The sequence below is a fragment of the Gymnoscopelus microlampas genome, assembly GCF_963454915.1.
Source record: "Gymnoscopelus microlampas genome assembly, chromosome: 8".
In the NCBI taxonomy this organism is placed as follows: Eukaryota; Metazoa; Chordata; class Actinopteri; order Myctophiformes; family Myctophidae; genus Gymnoscopelus; species Gymnoscopelus microlampas.
Genome location: NC_139945.1, coordinates 14,357,205 through 14,372,356, shown reverse-complemented (window position 1 = coordinate 14,372,356; position 15,152 = coordinate 14,357,205). Strand labels below are relative to the sequence as shown.

The 15,152-nt window shown below is 40.6% G+C and overlaps 2 protein-coding genes and 1 long non-coding RNA gene across 3 annotated transcripts in view; 2 read left to right on the top strand and 1 right to left on the bottom strand.

The window, feature by feature from the left end:
• Positions 1–15,152, top strand: part of LOC311050951 — a 68,332-nt gene that overhangs the window by 17,546 nt on the left and 35,634 nt on the right. The gene's annotated exons all lie outside the window — the stretch shown is intronic.
• On the top strand, positions 4,560–5,184 carry thrsp (thyroid hormone responsive). Its single transcript, XM_084064520.1, has one exon. The coding sequence runs from the start codon at positions 4,630–4,632 to the stop codon at positions 5,056–5,058; it is 429 nt and encodes a 142-aa protein (XP_083920646.1). The 5' UTR covers positions 4,560–4,629; the 3' UTR covers positions 5,059–5,184.
• Positions 10,498–13,971, bottom strand: ndufc2 (NADH:ubiquinone oxidoreductase subunit C2). Its single transcript, XM_084064316.1, has 3 exons — positions 13,753–13,971; positions 11,978–12,121; positions 10,498–10,658 (listed from the first exon to the last, which is right to left on the bottom strand). The coding sequence occupies exons 1-3, from the start codon at positions 13,889–13,891 to the stop codon at positions 10,609–10,611; spliced, it is 333 nt and encodes a 110-aa protein (XP_083920442.1). The 5' UTR covers positions 13,892–13,971; the 3' UTR covers positions 10,498–10,608.

The following is a 15,152-nucleotide window of genomic DNA, read 5'->3' as shown; positions in this document are numbered from 1 at the left end:
AGGCTGGCATCTCCCTTCAGTCACCCGAGAAAGACTTGGAGTAGAGTACTTTACATGGAAAGGAGACAGTTTAAGGTGGTTTGGGCGTCTAGATGCTTCCTGGGTGTCTCCCTAGGGAGGTCCTCGGGTCATGTCCCGTTGTGAGGAGGCCCGGGGGCAGACCAAGAACCAGATGGGTGGGATTATATCTCCACGCTGGCCTTGGAACGCCTTGGGATCCCCAGGGTGATGTAGCTAACGTGGCCCGGGAAAGGGAACTATGGAACTCTCTGCTGAAACTCTTACCCCCCGGGACACGACTCCTGATAAGTGGATGAAGATGGATGGATGGACTTTTGTTAAAACACATTGACATGTTGCCTTAACAATCATTAAAATCGGCTTAATAAAAAACATGCTTTCATGCATGGTTTATTTACCCAACGTAGAATAGGTCACATTAATGTCTAAAGGTAGTCATTACATTACTATTTACTTGTAAATGGTATCTCTGCAGGAAGTTGTTTGCAGGCATAAACTGTAATGCACGTTGAATATTTTTATTATACATGTTTTGGGTGGATCTGCATGGTCATTTATCTAGTGAAAGTGATGTCCAACCTGCAAACGAAATGCAAGTTGCTCTGGGAGAGTGTCTCAGCTAAATGGACAAAATAGATATAGTCCTATTTGATCGCATTTTATTTATGTGTTTATCTATTTATTTAGTCATTCATTTATTAACTTATTCATTTAATTGATTACTTCATTTCATAAACCAAACTATGTACAATATAGTAGCAAACTGCAGACGATACACATCAATGTTGTTTTGGGATGCATTAAAACACAGATTGTTATCTAATGCAGTGGAAGGTTAGGTTAGGTTCAGATCATAGACTGTAGGCTCAGATACATCGTAGTACATGGTGAGTGACTCAAGGGCGCCCTCTTGTGAGTATAATAATTAAAGGACACTTGAGAGGGAGTCATTTTCAGATGTATTCAAGGGTTTAGGTTCTGCAGGTTGTTTAGCCTAGTTTTATTGATGCCCACATGGCAGACATACACTGAAATGCATCGACATCACAATCGTGAAAAGCAATTCATCCATCAACAAACCATCTTCTTAAGACTCTAAATAAAACAAACAACTGAATAAATAATCAATCCAATAATTCCTAATTTCAAGACACTGTATAAACTGTTAGAAATAGCTTTTAACATGTTTAAAGCTCTGTGCATCGGGGACAGTCATCTTGGCATGGTGCGCCAAGAATTTGTAGCGGCCACAAGTTCACATACAGTAGGCGTACACAGAAATGATCTGCTTAATAGTAAAACCACATTAGAAAGTGTGGTGTCAGCTCAGAGGGATTGACACATAATAGCCTACTGTATATGCAGAAGCAGTTAAAGCAATATAAAGCTTAGAGCTTGCCAATGTGTCATGCCACAATACGCAATACGGGTCAGTCATTTTAGGTAATCTGTCTTTCCCTATCACCCCCACCACCCCCTGTCTGTCTGTCTGTCTGTCTGTCTGTCTGTCTGTCTGTCTGTCTGTCTGTCTGTCTGTCTGTCTGTCTCTCTTTCTCTCTCTCACACTCTCTCTCTCTCTCTCTCTCTCTCTCTCTCTCTCTCTCTCTCTCTCTCTCTCTCTCTCTCTCTCCCTCTCACTTGGACATTAATAATGTATTTATGTCCACATTAGAGATACAATGCAAGGACACAAATATTTACACGGTAAGGTCAAGAAAAGGACAGTCAGCTAATCCTGCAAATCCTGTACAGATACCCACACACCCTTCAGGGCCAGGGTATAAGTAACAGCATCTTTGCCATATATGGCAGCTGTACAATGATAGAAGAGATTGCACAGAATCTGTCAAGCAGGTTTAGCTGCTTTTTCCGGCATCCCAAGTTGTTGGAAGCCTCTTATGGCCAACCTATGGACATGTCCTAGGCTGCCAAAGACAAACACAAGCAGGTTGCACCGACCGGTGTTTAATGACTTTAGTCATAAAAGCCTCCTCTAAGTTAGAGTCGAAAGTGCAGGCCACTTCAACGATGGAAACTGATTTGGAGCCTTAATTGGCAACAACAACAACATCTGGGGCCAGTTGCACCACCTCACACTAAGTTCAAACTTAGTTCAAACTTAGTCTAGTTATAGCTTAAACACATTCATTCCAGGAAAGTGTCTCTGTCATTTTAGATTTCTTTGGCTATTCAAAAATAGCAGATATACAAGCTCATGGCGTGGCACCGAGTGCCGCGATATGAGCTTGTAGATCTGCTATTTTTTTTTTAAATCATGAAAATGTGTGCAAATCTTTTAATATATATATACATTTGTAACTCAAATCTTTGCTTCAGGGAGGTCCCTGGAACAAAAATATTTTACAAATGTTCGCCTAAAAAATGTATAGATTTAAAGATTTGCACAAATGTTCACGATAAAAATAAAAAAAATAGCAGATATACAAGCTCATAGCGCGGCACTCGGTGCCCCGCTATAAGCTTGTAGATCTGCTATTTTTGAATAGCCAAAGAAATCAAAAAATAGATAGACACAGATACTTTCCTGGTCTAAATGGCTTTTTAAAAAGCCATCTAAGCTATAACTAGGCTAAGTTTGAACTTAGTGTGAGGTGGTGCAACTGCCTCCTGGTGTATTAGCACAAATACGTGCAAAGGTTTCAGGATTATCAGTACAGAGATGAAACATAGAGGGTTTGACACAGGAATGTCCTTTGTGATGAGATCAGCTATTCTGTCATGGCGTGCATAAAGCATGTAAAGCCCTCTATAGGCATAACAGCCATTCAGAATGTGTGTCATGGTTTCTCTAAACCCTGTGGTGTGATGCAAACAATGAGGTACATGGGTAGAAGGAAACCAGGTGGAGAGGTTGAGTCTGGTGGGAAGGACTTGTTATCTGTCTCACACACGTACACCCCACACGCACGCACGCACACACACACACACACACACACACACACACACACACACACACACACACACACACACACACACACACACACACACACACACACACACACACACACACACACACACACACACACACACACACACACACACACACACACACAAGATACTGACACATGATACTGACATGATACTGACATGATACTGACATGATACTGACCATGATACTGACCACGCACGCACGCACGCACACACACACACACACACACACACACACACACACACACACACACACACACACACACACACACACACACACACACACACACACACACACACACACACACACACACACACACACACACACACACACACACACTCTCACACGTACTGACATGATACTGACCATGTTAGTGATGTTACTGACATGATACTGACCATGTTACAGTACATACAGTACTGACATGATACTGACCATGATACTGACATGATACTGACATGATACTGACCATGATACTGACCATGATACTGACCATGATACTGACATGATACTGACCATGTTACTGACATGATACTGACCATGATACTGACCATGATTCTGACCATGATACTGACCATGATACTGACATGATACTGACCATGTTACTGACATGATACTGACCATGATACTGACCATGATACTGACATGATACTGACCATGTTACTGACATGATACTGACCATGATACTGACCATGATTCTGACCATGATACTGACCATGTTACTGACATGATACTGACCATGATACTGACCATGATACTGACCATGATACTAACATGATACTGACCATGATGCTGACCATGATACTGACATGATACTGACCATGATACTGACCATGATACTGACATGATACTGACATGATACTGACCATGATACTGACCATGATACTGACCATGATACTGACATGATACTGACCATGTTACTGACACTGATACGTGCGCACACACACACACACACACACACACACACACACACACACACACACACACACACACACACACACACACACACACACACACACACACACACACACACACACACACACACACACACACACACAATTAGATGCAACTGTATTAAGGAGGACCCCATGACCCAAACAAACAGACTCTGTCACGTTCACTTCACTGCATGATTATCTGTCCACAGACAAGATAAGAAGTAAGAGCAAATGTCTGTGAGATAGGCTGCCATTTCAAACAAAGTTGGCCTTGGCTCGGGCTCTCTCTCCAATTGGGATCACATTATTTGATCTCTCACATTTAAAACAACAGCAAATCAATATGCCTGCATGCACCTGCACCCCAAATCACCCCATTCATTTAGGGCCATACTGTAAATGTTTTGTACATAAGGTTAATGATCCAACTGCACAAGGTTTGGTGGACTTTCAGACACAGTCTGTCACCCACTGAGAGTGAAATTACTGGTTGTGAAAATCAAATAAAGATAAGAACTTGACTCTACATAGCACCAGGCATGTTCCCAAATAGATCAGGCCACAGCAGTTACGCAAGAGAAATGATCAGCCTATCCCCTGGCTCATCGTATAAATACACTGGTTCCTCTCCCTGAAGCTTTGCACTGCACTCGGCATTCCAGCGGCCACCCACGCCACCACATCATCACAGCCAAGCCACGCCAAGTCCAACCAGAAACCATGCAGTCAGCCGACGCCAACTTCAGCAGAAGCAGCCTCAGCCTGTTCCTGGCGCTGAGCAGATACAATGACGCTGTCCACGACATGGAGCAGACCGTCCTCCTCCCGAGCCTCCTGCGTGACGTGTCCCCTGACGATGCGTGGGACAGCCAGGCAGCTGATGAGTCCTCCAAAGACCTGTACGCCAACTACCTGATGCTGAAGGCCATCAGGACCACGATGGAGTGCGGCATGGTGGCCCAGGAGGGCCACCGCAGCAAGATCACGAGCGATCTGAACAAGAGCCTGGAGCCAATGCTGAAGGAGACAGACCCCGAAGCCCTGTTCCAGTTCCACCTAAGAGGACTGTTCTCTGTGATGAACACCCTCACCCAGAAGACTCACGGCGTCACTAACAAATACATGGACATTATTGGAGGCGCTCAGTAGGACGTTGCTTTTCAGAACTGATGTGCTGTGTGCGTGGACATTAAGGAAAACCCAAGTTTGACATTACAAAATGTATAACACTCTCAGTGATGTCTCTCTTTGTTGAATAAAAGTGCAGTGACTACATTTCTGGCTGTTAATTGCAATAATTATGAACATTTAAGGCAGTGATGCACATTTTGTACATTACCATGATGAGGCAGCTATTGATATTTATGTGGGAAAGCCGTTCATCCAGGGTTCCTTTACCAGACTCAAAATGAATAATACATTGTTTGTTGCAAAATCGAAAGTTAACATTTTCACTATGTAGGCTATTTGTATTATGTTGCCAAATATCTGCAAGAAGATTGTAGATGTAGCTCAAACATATACATCTTGAATCCTGAATCTTGATTAACACTAAATCCAGGTCAGTTCAATGTTTTTATCGTGTACATTTTCCTGTAAATAGCTCAACCCTAACCCTAACCTAACCCTAACCCAACAGAAGGGATGTTCATGTAGACACTTTTGGAGGGGAGAACTTGTCCTGGGTTTTTGGGAGGACTGGGCACTATTTTTGAGGAGAATAGGGCCCAAACCCATTTCTAATTACTTATGAGGTGCAATGTTAGGTGCAGTAAGTGATTTCTTTTTTTTTGTAGGTGTTAAACTGTTAAATATTCTAATATTAATCATTGCTACGGAGTGTTTGTTCACTAACAGGGGTCTCCCTGTCTCTCCAGCTCTTTAGTAAACATAAATAAATTTTAGGGTCAGGATACCAATTTCATCAAATCAGGTGAGAGAACTCATGTAGGATACAAGATAAACGTGAAATTGGAAGTGATGAAACAAATAAATGAGCACACAAAACTGGAGCTGGAACACTATACAAACTGATGCTGATAAATGGACGCACTCTCTCTCCTGACTGGTAGAAATTGGTGACCCAACTGAAAAAGTACAGATTTTCAGCTGGGCCCGTGGAGAGCTGGAGAGATGGGGGGACACCTGTTACTGAACACTACAGCATGCAGTGATTAGTATAGAACAGAATAGAGCTTTAACTTTTTAACAAAAAAAGTTTGTTTTAACCAAAATAATATCACTTACAGCACCTTTAGCATTCAGTTTACAACATTTGAATTTACAGCTGATAGTTTTTGTCATACTTAGATTAGTCATAATGGTTCCTAAACCCCAAGATGCAGTATAAAAAATATCTAACACACAGTGGTGGAAAAAAGTACTCAAATGTTTTACTTAAGTAAAAGCATCAATACTGCAATGTAGAAGTACTCTGTTACAAGTAAAAGTCCGGAATTCAAAATTGACTTGAGTAAAAGTACAAAAGTATTGGTATCACAATGTACTTAAAGTACCAAAAGTAAAAGTACTAAAATGTTTGAAAATAGTAGATCCAAGGGCGCCGATACTGTGGGTGCCTCGGGGCTAAAGCACCCAGGGTAAATGAAGAGCACCCATCACAAACTCATCACAAAAAAAAGAACAAAAAGAAACACCGACATCTTCACTTCATGGAGTACATTTTTGGTACCAAATTAACCAAATTAACCGCATTCAAGTAACAAAACCCCCCCAAAAAGGTAACAAACCCAGAAAATAACCGCAAATTTGCGCACTCAGAAGCGCGGACATAAATCGGCGCCCCTGAGTAGATCTACAAGCTCGCGGCACGTTGTGAGCTTGTAAATCGGCTATTTTCAAATGGCCTATGTATAAAATAGGGCTAAAGTGGTTAATGTGTGTTTTATAATATAATAATTTATATCTGCAAAATAACTAGTAACTAAAGCTTTGAAATAATTGCAGTGGAGTAAAAGTACAATATTGGCTGCTGAGATGTAGAAGAAGTATGTAAAATTGGAAATACTCCAGTAAAGTAAAAGTACCTCAAAGTTTTACTTAAGTACAGTACTTGGTTACTTTACACCACTGCTAATACACTATACAGACAGGCAGACAGGATTTGCACAGCTCTTTAGAAAAAAAAAATCTGCTTGATGTCATATCTAGAAACTGTGTTGAACAAAACCTATCCTAAACTTGTCTGTGCTTCATCGACTTGCACTATGCTGAATACAAACATACATGTGATTTGGACTTATCTTAAGCTACTAACCTGCACTTTACTCTGCACAGGGCAGGATCTCGATCCTATATGACCTTATATCATCTCTGTACGTGTTCTCTCTTGCAGAGGTTAGAGGTAAATGAGGAGCAGATAGCTTGAGTTTGACTTGGCAGAAGAACATTGGGAAGAGGCGGTCCTAAGGGTCAATAATGCATCCTCATGTGCTCGCTATACAGTTCAATGTATTACACAGGGTTCATTTGACAAAAGCCAGACCATTAGCAGCCTTTTTTTCCAGGGACGAGTGCCACATGTGAGGCTGTGACAGGTGTGACTCGTCACCTGCCAACCGTACCCATATGTCCTTCTCTTGTCCCAAGCTGGCTGAGTTCTGGTGTTACTTTTTCGACACGCTATAGGCAAAGCATTAAATATCAACTTTACCCTGTCCCTTGGTAGCTATCTTTGGGGTGCCCCGGCCCACACACCTTCTAGTTTCTCAAAGAAGGAATTAGACGTTGTAGCTTTCGCCTCACTCATAGCCCGTAGACGTATTCTCCTTCACTGGAAAAGTCCAAGCCTACCCTCACAACATCCTGGCTCAAGGACTTGATGTTATTTCTGTCGTCTAATGATAGGTTCTTAGTTTACCTACGATCCTAGATTACTATTTCTATGCATTTGATGCATTACCTCATGTTTATCTTGCTTACTGTAAATCGCTCTGGATTAAGAGTGTCTGCTAAATGCCTAAATTGCAAATTGTACAGTAATCTCTAAGAGACTCAATTGCAAATTTTTATGATAGATGGCAACCGCTTATCACACTCATAAACCCACACTCATGACCCAGACTGATCCTGACATTTTTAAATCACTTTACTCAATGCAATACATTGATTTATGACTTATTTTAATCGACATGATACTGATTTTAACATGCTATTTTCAGGCTTAATGCTTATTTTATTCTCCCTTCTTTCACTTCTAATTCATTATTGACTCTTTTAAACTGCAAACATGAAAGCCTGCATAAATAAGAGTTTCACCTCACTTTTACCTGTAACTGGGCTGGGACAATAACATTGAGTGATATATTTAGCTAATAATACTTTACCAAATTCATCATCCTGAATGCAGCTCACCATATTTGAATTTGAATCATAAAATGATGACGATATTCTGATTTGGGGTCAGTTATATTCCTCCAGCTGCACTCCCTATTGCGAACAAAAGTAGTCATCAAAAATGTGCCATAGGTAATTATTACATCACCAACTTGGTTACTTTACACCACTGCTAATACACTATACAGACAGGCAGACAGGATTTGCACAACTCTTTAGAAAAAAAAAATCTGCTTGATGTCATATCTAGAAACTGTGTTGAACAAAACCTAACCTAAACTTGTCTGTGCTTCATCGACTTGCATTATGCTGAATACAAACATACATGTGATTTGGACTTATCTTAAGCTACTAACCTGCACTTTACTCTGCACAGGGCAGGATCTCGATCCTATATGACCTTATATCATCTCTGTACGTGTTCTCTCTTGCAGAGGTTAGAGGTAAATGAGGAGCAGATAGCTTGAGTTTGACTTGGCAGAAGAACATTGGGAAGAGGCGGTCCTAAGGGTCAATAATGCATCCTCATGTGCTCGCTATACAGTTCAATGTATTACACAGGGTTCATTTGACAAAAGCCAGACCATTAGCAGCCTTTTTTCCAGGGACGAGTGCCACCTGTGAGGCTGTGACAGGTGTGACTCGTCACCTGCCAACCGTACCCATATGTCCTTCTCTTGTCCCAAGCTGGCTGAGTTCTGGTGTTACTTTTTCGACACGCTATAGGCAAAGCATTAAATATCAACTTTACCCTGTCCCTTGGTAGCTATCTTTGGGGTGCCCCGGCCCACACACCTTCTAGTTTCTCAAAGAAGGAATTAGACGTTGTAGCTTTCGCCTCACTCATAGCCCGTAGACGTATTCTCCTTCACTGGAAAAGTCCAAGCCTACCCTCACAACATCCTGGCTCAAGGACTTGATGTTATTTCTGTCGTCTAATGATAGGTTCTTAGTTTACCTACGATCCCAGATTACTATTTCTATGCATTTGATGCATTACCTCATGTTTATCTTGCTTACTGTAAATCGCTCTGGATAAAGAGTGTCTGCTAAATGCCTAAATTGCAAATTGTACAGTAATCTCTAAGAGACTCAATTGCAATTTTTTATGATAGATGGCAACCGCTTATCACACTCATAAACCCACACTCATGACCCAGACTGATCCTGACATTTTTAAATCACTTTACTCAATGCAATACATTGATTTATGACTTATTTTAATCTACATGATACTGATTTTAACATGCTATTTTCAGGCTTAACGCTTATTTTATTCTCCCTTCTTTCACTTCTAATTCATTATTGACTCTTTTAAACTGCAAACATGAAAGCCTGCATAAATAAGAGTTTCACCTCACTTTTACCTGTAACTGGGCTGGGACAATAACATTGAGTGATATGTTTAGCTAATAATACTTTACCAAATTCATCATCCTGAATGCAGCTCACCATATTTGAATTTGAATCATAAAACTATGAAGGTATTCTGATTTGGGGTCAGTTATATTCCTCCAGCTGCACTCCCTATTGCGAACAAAAGTAGTCATCAAAAATGTGCCATAGGTAATTATTACATCACCAACTACTGCTAAACTGGGCCATTCACACATTCCAGAATGAATGACCAACTTTTACATAATTTATTTCCCCCTAAACACATTTAATTAATTGTATTGTTTGTTCCCCCCATATTTAGTCTAGACTCTTTTATAAACAGAACATTTGTTGTTGTTTTCACTGCATTTTTCACAGCCTTGTTTATTCAGTGTCCATGGAAGCAACAAGGAACGCAGCCATAAAGATATGGGTTCCTCATGCAGAAGAATGTTTGCTTCTTTGTGATGCTATGTCCTGTACACTGCATGCAATTAAAACATATTGCCACGTTTTCTTCAGGCTGTGACGTACAGGTAGCACCTCTGTGTAGGAGTGCATGTTCAGTCACACATCACTGCCTTCAGCAACATCAGGCTCTCTCTGGCCCTTGCTCTCACACACAGAGTGGTGAACATTTTGGCTACGCTGGCTGCCTGGCCCAAACACCATGAAAAACACTCCTGTATGCATGAAGAGAATAATAGGAAACAAATATTTTCCCCATATGCTTACTTTTTCCATTCTTATCCAGACATGGATATTACTCAAATCAAATTCCATATACTTACATAACAAATATACAGTTTAAAATGATGAGAGACCTATCAGTGACAACAACAGGCACAATACGACTTTGGGTAAAAGTATTTATTATGTACATGACAGTTTCAAACAATAAGTGACAAAGCCTTCACAAAAGTGACACAGCAGCAGACAGATGGTCCTTATGCCAGCCGCCAACGCTTAGCGGATGGGATTGAAAGGCTCCACAATCTCTGCAAACGTCTTCTTTTCTGGAGATGAAAATGAAGAGAGGAGAATTTGATTACACAATACACTTCTTTTTTGGCCAAAATATCATTTCTGATTGCTCCATGTACGCCGTGACAATAAATGTTGGACTGTGAGCAGCGCCAAATACTGACACAATGTTCTTGGCAGCAAATTAGCCAGTCTGCTGTAACTTTTATCTAAATATTACAGCAGTCTGGACAATATTGCTACCAAAGGTACAAAGAGATGTCCAACTTGCTTCAGCCAGTTGAAGGTAGAAGGGCTCGTCTGTGTTTAACAGGGACATCTGATTGCTACAAAGGTCAGCATGTTGTCCCGGGCTGGCCAGTGGCCACTATAAACAAGCGCTTTGTGCTTTAACTATTTGAGTATGGACAATGTGCAGCATCATGCATGGACGTGCAGAGAAGCATGCACCATGCAGCCCTGTAATGACTTTTGGTCAGTAAAAGGGATACACTTGTGGAATGCCTGAAACTGAAATAAAATATTCAAAATATTTAAAGAAAAAGGTTCAATACTGGTTGAAATCAAACCAAAGCTGTGAACACTATTTTATGCACGTTTTAAAACGTTAAACATCATTGCTTTCATGACTGTAATTTGGGAATGTTATTGATTCTGTGCTTGTTTAGATCACGGCTTCATGCATGTGCTTATTGTAATTGGATTATTTTTTTTAACTAGGTAGACATTTGTATAGAAAGGCCTAACTGCAAATTAGCCTCGGCTAGAAGCCCCACATACAACGGTTTCATGATTTTATAACTTCATACATAGTTTTTTTGTATTGTCCCTGTCAAATAAACATAAATAAAAATCTACAGGTTTCGATTTTCAATTTGTTTTAGTTTCAATGGCTAAAGTTCAGACATAACATATGGACATAGTAGTCCATATGGAGCCCTTTGTAGCAGCGTTTGTAACGTAGAACACTCATATACACTATGACCAAATTAACTCCTTAAAATGATAATAAACCTGCACTACAGTATGTAACTTTCTTCTTCTACCCTGGAATTTAACCCTTTCCCCTGCGCAAGTGGTGATTTTTTTTACCATTGAGTTAATAGAGCCTAACCTGCTTGCTCAGGGGATAAAATGAATCTTGTATCAGATCCTGTGTCTTGGTGAGACATGACCTTTGACATGATCTAAATGTCTCAATAGAAGAGCAGGGAGACAAAATACAACCACCCCAACTGTATATGTTATAGTGTATTAACATACTCTACCATACAGATTGCACAAAATTACTTTATATTCATTCAAAAAAGTTACATAGTGAGGCTTCTCAACAAAAAACAAAAAAAAATACCTTTCACTGCAAAGTCATCAGGGTGAAGTTTCATATACTGGATCATGTCCCGGTCAAGTCTGGCATATGTGTAATTTTCATATTTTGTAATATGGTAGCCAATGAACCATCCGATCGTTGCTAGCAGGACTTGTCGATGTGCACCTGTAAAAACAGAGGCAGATTGTCAGATGATAATGGAATGTAGTATGCCGTCGCTATCGGACAGAAACCTTCCATCTCCATATTCTAACGTTGTGTTTTTTCATGAATTACTTGATCACACTACAGCGTCACACAAAAGCATCAAAAGTAGCAGATCCACAAGCTCGAAACGCGCCGCGAAGTTTGAGCTTGTAGAAAAGTAACAGTTTTGGACAGATGAGGTTTCCACCCGACAGAGACGATATTTAAAGCATCTGTCACAATAGAAGTCAAAATTCAAACACTGCACACTGCATCATTAAGTTATATATTTCCACAATGGTGCTGACATGCCTATTTACTATCATAAAAAGATGGACCAATTCTAATTGAGCTTTATAGATCACCACTGATACAAATTTACTTTTTTTGTCATTAAATAGTGCCCTCTCACTTTCTCTCTTTGTTTAACCTGCTGGCATAACCTGAGCCTAACAACAAAGCTCCCTTACCTTAAAGCCGCAAATTCCAACCTAAAACTAACAGCCACTAAATGCATAATCCTAATCCACCATTTGAAAACAGCTGTGCATACACAATCGCACACTGACACAAACAGTCAAACAACCATATACACATAATGCACATTAAGGCACATTAAGGCAGGGCACCCAGGGCATCCCCCCCCCCTCCCCAACTCGCAAGAGTTAAATTATTGCTAAACATCTGCATTACTTAATTTACAAGAAGTCTACACAATTAGAGAATGTGAAATAATTGTTATTTTGATCAATATTTGCCTGTTATCTCTTCTATGGTACCAACATCAATACAGCATGGAACAGTGGACAAAATACTATCCAACGACAACAAAATATTCTAAGTTTTGGGTCTGAGATAGCTGTAAAATACAACTCTCGTAGACGTATTTATGATTCTGACGTTTTCAATCTACGAGAGTTGTAGGGTTCACCCCCCATGGACACAAGGACTTTCTGCACTATGCCCCGTAGACACTCCAAACATGTACAAATTGAAAATAAAGGTGCTTACCCCCAAGCCCCTAATGTTAACTCTCGCTACGGGGTAGTAGTTTAATGTAATAATCCATATCTTTCAATAAAGAAGTGTTTTAATGCCGTCTGTGGCCAAACGCCATTTTTTCACCCTCGTTTACTTCCTGTTTACATTGAGTGTAATTCCGGGTTTCACCGGATGCGCCCCGTCACTACCGCCCATTGGGAACTTCCGACAGAATCGGCCACAGACGGCATTAAAACACTTCTTTATTGAAAGATATGGATTATTACATTAAACTACTACCACGTAGAGACAGTTAACGTTTTGGGCGTGGGGGTAAGCACCTTTATTTTCAATTTGTACATGTTTGGAGTGTCTACGGGGTATAGTGCTGAACGTCCCTGTGTCCATGGGGGTGAACCCTACAACTCTCGTAGATTAAAAACGTCACAATCATAAATACGTCTACGAGAGTTGTATTCTACAGCTAGGTCTGAGATGCTAAATCTCATCAAATGGTGGTCCGTGGGTCAAATGCCAAATAAATAATGGACCTTGATATGAAAAAGGGTTGAAAACCACTGCTGTAGTAGTAGACGGGGGATGCTAACATGCTAACGCCGCTAACTAACCTGACTTGAGCGGTGGTCTCTGGTTGACGGCGTTCTGCAGCATCGCCGAGGCCCAGCCGACCACCCCCAGCCACACCGAGGTCCTGTTCAAGATGCCAGGGGGAGGCAGAACCTTGCCCTCGTCTGGTACCAGGCCCATGGTGGTCAGAACAGGAGTTTATTCACTAAAGATCCTGGTTGTTCTTCTCACCTCTATTTACGGAGGAAGTCACCAAGGACACAGAGTGCAACCTGAAATAACGCCCGGACTAAACATTCACTGTCCCCCCGTTAGTTCCGCTCATGGGCGTCACGGCCATTCACTGTGCGTACGACGCGACACCCTCCCTCACTCTCACAGGCGAACGGTCTTCTTACCCCCTGTTTTTTTCAGCAGCGGGGGCGGGGGCGCCCCTAGACCCTACCCAAGAGAAGAAGACCTACCTAAGAAGACCGTTCGCCTCTCACAGATCCGTGATCGTGATATATATATATTTTTATATATATATCTATATTTTTTGATAATAAATTGGTAAAATCAGGCAAAAATAAGAATTAAATAACCTAACCCTAACCCTAAACTCGAAATAAAGTAACCAAAACACGAAAAAAACGAACAAAATCCGCCCAAAAAACGCAAAATTTTGAAAATACAGAATGTGTTTACATTTGACAGATACAAATGTTTTTCGCACTTTTTCAAAAATAGCAGATCTACAAGCTCATAGCGTGGCACTCGGTGCTGCGCTTGTATATCTGCTATTTTTGAATAGCCAAAGTGTAAAGTCGATTAGTGTTTAGTGATTAGTGTTGCCATGTCCGCTTATTATAAGCGACTTTGGCCTTGTTTTTCTGTATGGGTCGCTTATAAATATTGGTGGTTGCCTTTTTTTGGGCTTGTTTCAAAAGTATAGTTGTTTATTTGGGCATGTTTCTAAAGTATAGTTTTTTTATTTGGGCTTGTTTCTAAAGTATAGTTGTTTATTTGGGCTTGTTTCTAAAGTAGGTATAGTTGTTTATTTGGGCTTGTTTGTGTTTCTAAAGTGTAGTTGCTTATATGGGGTTGTTCCCTAATGTTGTTTAAACCAGTATTTCTCAAGCATTTTCATGTCAAGGACCCCTCAAATTAATATGTATTTGTCCACGTACCCCCATCTAAAAGTATGTTGTGACCCCCATGGCCTGTACCAGAGATGTGTTGTTAAAAAATGTTTCAAAAGATATTCAAACAAATGTTTTCAATGTTCAAGTTGTTTTTGTTGAAAATATCAGATCTACAAGCTCACAACGCGTCGCACATTGTGAGCTTGTAGATCTGCTATTTTCAAATATCCGACGCTCATGTGAGGCATATTTCATTGTTCTCAGACCTTGAGAACTTGAGAAAAATGAGTTACCACTTACCAGGACTACAGTTATGA

What these genes read in the sequence shown, in the direction of transcription:
- thrsp (XM_084064520.1), top strand. Translation starts at nt 4,630, where the DNA reads ATGCAGTCAGCCGACGCCAACTTCAGCAGAAGCAGCCTCAGCCTGTTC.
- ndufc2 (XM_084064316.1), bottom strand. Translation starts at nt 13,891, where the DNA reads ATGGGCCTGGTACCAGACGAGGGCAAGGTTCTGCCTCCCCCTGGCATC. An exon ending in GAGACCACCGCTCAAGTCAG is followed by an intron (nt 12,122 to 13,752) that starts GTTAGTTAGCGG and finishes CTGTTTTTACAG; the next exon opens with GTGCACATCGACAAGTCCTG. An exon ending in TGATGACTTTGCAGTGAAAG is followed by an intron (nt 10,659 to 11,977) that starts GTATTTTTTTTT and finishes TTTCATCTCCAG; the next exon opens with AAAAGAAGACGTTTGCAGAG.